This window comes from Calypte anna, chromosome 22 (assembly GCF_003957555.1).
Source record: "Calypte anna isolate BGI_N300 chromosome 22, bCalAnn1_v1.p, whole genome shotgun sequence".
NCBI lineage: Eukaryota > Metazoa > Chordata > Aves > Apodiformes > Trochilidae > Calypte > Calypte anna.
In genome coordinates, this window is record NC_044267.1 from 5,118,829 (window position 1) to 5,125,118 (window position 6,290).

General features: G+C 56.2%; 1 protein-coding gene across 1 annotated transcript; it reads left to right on the top strand.

Moving 5' to 3' along the window:
- Positions 1-85: 85 nt before the first annotated feature.
- Positions 86-6,116, top strand: DUSP11 (dual specificity phosphatase 11). The gene is made up of 9 exons (XM_030464088.1): positions 86-168; positions 409-484; positions 1,263-1,394; positions 1,945-2,068; positions 2,580-2,640; positions 3,535-3,581; positions 4,055-4,130; positions 4,380-4,511; positions 5,458-6,116. Exons 1-9 carry the CDS (start codon positions 137-139, stop codon positions 5,738-5,740), a joined length of 963 nt encoding a protein of 320 aa, XP_030319948.1. The 5' UTR covers positions 86-136; the 3' UTR covers positions 5,741-6,116.
- Positions 6,117-6,290: the final 174 nt, after the last annotated feature.

Sequence of the window (6,290 nt, forward strand, 5' to 3'; positions counted from 1 at the left end):
TCTCCTCTATAGGGGCGTGGTGTCCTATATGGGGCGTGGTCTATTCTATGGGGCGTGGTCTCAGGGCGTTGTTACAGGCGGGCGCGGCGGCGGAAGTGACGTCATCGGTACGGGAGTTGCCGCCGCCGTCGCCATCATGGTGGGCAAGGGCTGCCGCATCCCGGAGCGGTGAGTTCCCTGACCCCGCCGCTTCCTCCCGCACCTCCGCGATTCCTGCCGGGCCCTGCGGCCTCCCGGAAGCTGCCCTGACACCTGCAGCGCCGCCGGGCCCGGGCCCTTTAACTGGACCCGGGGAAGTGGAGCCGAAAGTCCCAGGGGCCCGGGGGTTTTGCGCGGGGGAGGGGGGCGGGAGGGGAGCGTGAGGGGCCCCGGGTCAGCGCTTTGACGGTTCTGTGCTGCCGGGTTTAGGTGGACCGACTACGTCCCGCTGGGCAGAAGGTTGCCGGGCACCCGCTTCATCGCCTTCAAGGTCCCCCTGAAGAAGGTAAAGTGCCCGCCCGCAGCCCGGGGCGGGAAGGGGTTTGCGGGAATTCGTCGCTTTGCGAAGAATTCCTGAGTGAATTCCCGGGGGAAGCTGCCAGCGGGGAGGTTTGCTGTGTGGTGGTTGGGAAGTGGGAGGTGACCGGAGGAGGGAGGAGCGGAGCGCTCGAGGAGCCGGGGGTGATGGCAGCTCTGGCTGCACCCCTGGGTGCGGGTTGCTGTGCGGTGCGGTGTGGGCAGGATGGGTGCTCTGTTGGGTGCTCAGGGGTCGTGCTGCTCGATAAACCCCGAGTCAGAGATGAGTTTTGGCAGCAGAGGCCGTGAGGGGTTGGGAGGGGGGGTGGGGTTGGGGTCCCAGTCCTGCCTGGGGGTTCCTACTCTGGGTTCTGGGGGGCAGAGCTCTGCTCTGAGGTGCTTCGAGTGCAGCAGCTGTGCCTAAAACTAATGCTGTGGGTTATGCCTGGGGTGGCTGGGGAGGTGGTGGCAGGGAGCTGTGTGCTCGTAGCTGAAAGCTTCTTTTGTAGCTTTTAGCAAGGAAAGCCTCTGATTTCTTGGTGTTCCTCTCACTGCAGTATTTGCCACTCCTGGAAACCCTCAGCTGAGCAGTCCCTGAGTGCAGTCTGGGTTGGTTCAATATAACCTCTGAGTCTGCCTTTTTTCTTTGCCTGCTTCTTTCCCTCTGCAGGGATCATTTTCAGGAGGTTCTGGAACATCAACCTCTTCCTAGCATTCATAACACACCCCTACTCAAAGTCTGCTCTGCAATGTTTGTTTCCCCTCAGAGTTTTGAAAAGAACCTTCACCCTGAGGAGAGGTTTTCACCTCGTGATCTGATAAAGAAAATCAGAGAGCAGAAGGAAGAGCTGGGGCTGATCATTGACCTCACCTACACCACTCGGTACTATGGACCAGAGGTCAGTCCTGCTGGGAAAACAGAGCCCCAGGAGAGCCCCCAGAGTCCAACTGGAAGATTTTTCCTCCAAGAAGATGAATTTAAGGAGTGTGATACCTTCAAACCTCTGGCAAAGGGGAGATGCCTCAGGGTGGGGTCCTCAGCACCCGTGGTGCAGATCCTCTGTGTACCAACCAGCACATGATTTGGGATACCTCCCAACTGGGATGTTGTTTTTTTTGGCTCTCCTGAGTGAAGAGCTTTGACCTGTGGGATGAAATGTGTAGCTAATAGCTTGGAAAGGGGTTCTGGGCTCTGCCTGTGCTTTGTGTTCCCCAGAGTGGAAGGAGCAAAGGGAGGAGAGAGAAAAATGCCACCAGGCTGCTCCTGTTATGTCATGGGAATAATAAAAAGGGGGGCTAAGGGGATGAAAGAGGTTTTCTTGTCTAAAACTCTGGGGCTGCTCTTTTGGGCTTAATTGAAAAGCTTGGCTGCTTCTTACAGTGTCTGGTGCTTTAATTGCTGCAAATCCGTGTGGTTTTTGTGCAAATTCTTGACTTCCTTTCTTGTAGGAGCTCCCAGACACTCTCTGCTACTCCAAGATCTTCACAATGGGCCACGAAATCCCCAGCAGTCAAACTTTTCTTCAGTTCAAATGTGTCGTCAATAAGTTTCTGAGAGACAACAAAGACAATGGTGGGTGTGGGTTTCCCTGAGGGGGCTCTGGTGGGATGGGGGCTGTGGACTGGGAGGCTGTGGTGGACAGCAGGAATTCCTTTTCCTGGTGTTTGGAGGCCAAGGGTGATCTCAAGGGAACAGGATGGGTCCAGTTTTGGTTAATATTATAGAATCAGAATCACAGAATGGGTTGGGTTGGAAGCACCTCAAAGCTCATCCAGTTCCAACCCCCTGCTTGGGCAGGGACCCCTCCCACAGCCCAGGGGGCTCCAAGCCCCATCCAACCTGGGCAGTGACACTGCTGTGGGGCAGCCACAGCTTCCTTGGGCAACCTGGGCCTGGGGCTCAGCACCCTCAAATAATTTCTTCCTAATGTCCAACCTCAATCTCCCCAAAATCTCCAAGTATTAACCCATTTCCCTCATCCTCTCCCTACCCCCCCATGTCCAAAGCCCACCCACAGCTTTCTTGTAGCCCCTTCAGATATTGGAAGGTTGCTCTGAGCTCACCTGGGAATTATCTGTTGCAGATAAACTGATAGGGGTTCACTGCACCCATGGCTTGAACAGAACTGGCTACCTGGTGTGTAGGTGAGTGGCCCTGGGCTCAGGTGGGTTCCCTCTTGTTGCTCCAGGAGGGAATAGAATTGTGCTGGTAAATCACGGGTCAGGAGACCTGCATCATCCCAAACTTTCAAGGACTTGGAACTCAAGGTGGTGGTTAGGATCATGGGATGGTCTTGGTTGGAAAAGCCCTGGGAGCTCTTCCAGTCCAACCCAGCACTGCCCATTCCCCATCACCCCGTGTCCCTCATCCCCACATCCCCAGGACTCTGAAACCCCTCCAGGGATGATGGGGACTCCAGCCCTGCCCTGGGCAGCCTGGGCCAGGCCCTGACAACCCTTTCCAGGCAGAAATTCTTCCCCAGCTCCAACCTAAACCTCCCCTGGCACAACTTGAGTTATGCCCAAAGTTCCTCTTGTCCCACCCCTTGTTCCTTGGGAGCAGAGCCCGACCCCCCCTGGCTCCAACCTCCTCTCAGGGGGTTGCAGAGAGCCACAAGGTCTCCCCTCAGCCTCCTCTGCTCCAAGATCAACACCCCCAGGGCCCTCAGCTGCTCCTCACAACTTCTCCAGACCCTTCTCCTTCTGCTCCACACCCTTCCCCAGCTCCCTTGCCCTTCTCTGGACACCCCCAGCCCCTCAATGTCTCTTTTCTGACCCAAAACTGAGCCCAGGACTGGAGGTGCAGCCTCAGCAGTGCCCAGCACAGGGGCAATCAATGCTGTCCTCACCCTTCCCCAGCTTCAATGTGAGGGGACACTTTTTAGCCCTGTATCAGCAGACCCAGTGCTGACATTCCAATCTGCATGTGAACAGAAACGCTCATAGAATCCCCAGTTACTCTTTTCTTTTTGGTTGCTCAGTGAACCTGTCAGTGTTTCTGTACCTGTGCAATCAGAGCTTTCTCCCTCCTCTCCTCAGGTACCTGATCGACGTTGAAGGGATGGAGCCAAACACAGCAATTGAGTGTGTGTATGGGAAGCTGCTGCTGCTCCCCCCTCCCTCCTCCTCCCTTCTCCCTCCTCCCCTTTCCCTTTTCCCCTTCCTCCTAGTGTGAAATGTTTCTCCTGGACTTGGGGTTTTAGGTGGCCAAAAGGTTTGGGCTGCTTCAGGGAGGTAACTATGTTGGAGTTCCTGTCATGTTGAGTGGGAACTGAAGGAGAGGAGGTCCTGGGGGGGTCCCTGGGGGAACTGGAAAGAAGGAATGAAGTTCATGGTCCAACTGTGGAGAGGACCTGAGGGTGTTGAGTACTTCTCTGCTTTGTGTCTGCCGTGTTGTGAGCCACTGTGGGAAGGAATCACACTGAGTGGAATCACCTTGAGTGTTGAAGTGTTGGTTAAAAGATTTTTTTTAAAAAGGAATTAAAATCCTTGGGGAGGGTTGAAGTCCTCCATGGTCTCATGCAAGATGTCCTTGTGACTCAGCCCCCTCTCTCTCCAGTGTTCAACAGAGCTCGAGGGCATCCAATAGAGAGACCCAACTACATCCAGGACCTTCGGAAGAGATCTGTGAAAAAGTGAGTGTGTGAGGGGGGGCTGCACCCTGAGGGGGCTGTCAGGCAACAGCCCCGAAACCTGGCTAGGAAGTGGGCAGAATGGGCCAGTGGGTGAGGAGAAAGGCAAGTGGTTGGCAAGACTGGGTGTCAAGCTTTTCACACACCTCCTGCCTGTGATTTTTCTTTTGGGGGGGAGTTGGGTTTTTGAAGGGTAAATGAGCTGTTGGGATGGTTTGTGGTCAGAGCTGACACAGAGAATTGATTTGTAAGGAACTGCAAGCTCCAGAGCTGGGATTTGGGCCCCTTCAGAGGAAACACCAGCACTGCTCCAGGCACGAGAAAGCAGATGGTGAAATGTCCCCCACAGCAACACCTGGAGCAACCCCCCTTGGCCATGCCCAGGTATGTGCTCTGCTCCTTGCCTCTGGAAAGTGGAGAGATTTCTGGTAGGAAAAGATCTGGAGGTGTTGGTCAACTGGATATGAGCCAGGGTGTGCCCAGGTGGCCAAGAAGGCCACCAGCATCCTGGCTGGGATCAGCACTGGGGTGGCCACCAGGAGCAGGGCAGGGATCATTTCCCTGTGCTGGGCACTGCTGAGGCTGCACCTCCAATCCTGGGCTCAGTTTTGGGTCAGAAAAGAGACATTGAGGGGCTGGGGGTGTCCAGAGAAGGGCAAGGGAGCTGGGGAAGGGTGTGGAGCAGAAGGAGAAGGGTCTGGAGAAGTTGTGAGGAGCAGCTGAGGGCCCTGGGGGTGTTGATCCTGGAGCAGAGGAGGCTGAGGGGAGACCTTGTGGCTCTCTGCAACCCCCTGAGAGGAGGTTGGAGCCAGGGGGGTCGGGCTCTGCTCCCAAGGAACAAGGGGTGGGACAAGAGGAACTTTGGGCACAACTCAAGTTGTGCCAGGGGAGGTTTAGGTTGGAGCTGGGGAAGAATTTCTGCCTGGAAAGGGTTGTCAGGGCCTGGCCCGGGCTGCCCAGGGCAGGGCTGGAGTCCCCATCATCCCTGGAGGGGTTTCAGAGCCCTGGGGATGTGGGGATGAGGGACATGGGGTGATGGGGAATGGGGAATAGGCTGAAGGATCTCCCAGGGCTTTTCCAACCCAAACCATTCCATGGTTCTGACCTGGGAGCTGGGTTGGGAGGTGACCTCCGGCAGCTCCAAACACATCTTGGAAGCAGACACCTGATGGTCAGCACCTGGAACACCTCTCCAGGGCCATCCCCCCCTTCCTCCTGTCCTGGGGATCCTCACTCTGAGGTGCCCCAGTGAAGCAGAACCACCCCAGGCAGGAGAGCCCTGACCACGTCTGGGACTTCTCCCGGGGCTGATGCCTGAATTTCCTTCCAGAAACTTTGGCAGCACCAAGAAGCACCGGAAGCGAAGCTCCAAGGCACAGGGACAACCCCAGGAGGTGGCCACCCAGCCCAGGGCCACCAAACCCAAGGCTACGGCCACCGCCAGGGCCACTGAGCCACAGTGGCCACGGGGCTTGGCCACCAGGAACTCTTGGGTGTCCCCCCAACTCCCTGACTCCCAGCACGGACTCTGCTCCCCCCAGCCCCGCTGCCCCCCTGAGCAAGCGGCCAAGAAACGGCGGCGGCGACGTAAGAAACCTCTGGTGATGCAATGAGTGACATCAGAGGTGACAAAGCCGTGATGTCATCATGGAGGAGCTCCAGGATGGGTCTGGCTGCTTGGACTGCCGGGACTGGGCTGGACTGGGCCAGACTGGACCTTCTGCCAGCAGCTGGACTCCACCTCAACTCAGCTTCTGCTTTTTAACTTGGGAGTTTTTCTTCTTTTTTTTCCTCTTTTTTGTGTGACTTTTTTTTCCCGCCCTCTCAGTACTTTTACCAATCTCACAATTTATTTAAGCCCCTTGTGTTCGGGAGGTGAAGGGGTGCAAGGAATAAATGTGGAGCTGGGAACCCTCAGGACCTCCCGGGAACCTCCAGGGAAACCTGGGCTGCTCCGGGATTCCAAGACAGGACAAGGAGTGCCTGAAATTAAGACTTTTTAGTTTCTTTTTTTCCTTTTTCATCCCATTTTGGTGTTGGGGTGAGGTTCTTTTCCTCTGGCTGGGTCTGCAGGAACTGAGTGGGGGTGGGGTTGTGCTGGGCATGGGCCTGGGCCTCTGGCTCCTTTGAGGGGTGGAAAGGGGGATTTGAGGTAACAAGGGG

Bases quoted from the DNA above. Each gene is read 5' to 3' on its own strand.
- DUSP11 (XM_030464088.1), top strand. From the start codon at position 137: ATGGTGGGCAAGGGCTGCCGCATCCCGGAGCG. The intron at 485-1,262 runs GTAAAGTGCCCG...GTTTCCCCTCAG, and splicing joins TCAAGGTCCCCCTGAAGAAG to AGTTTTGAAAAGAACCTTCA. The intron at 4,512-5,457 runs GTATGTGCTCTG...ATTTCCTTCCAG, and splicing joins CCCCCCTTGGCCATGCCCAG to AAACTTTGGCAGCACCAAGA.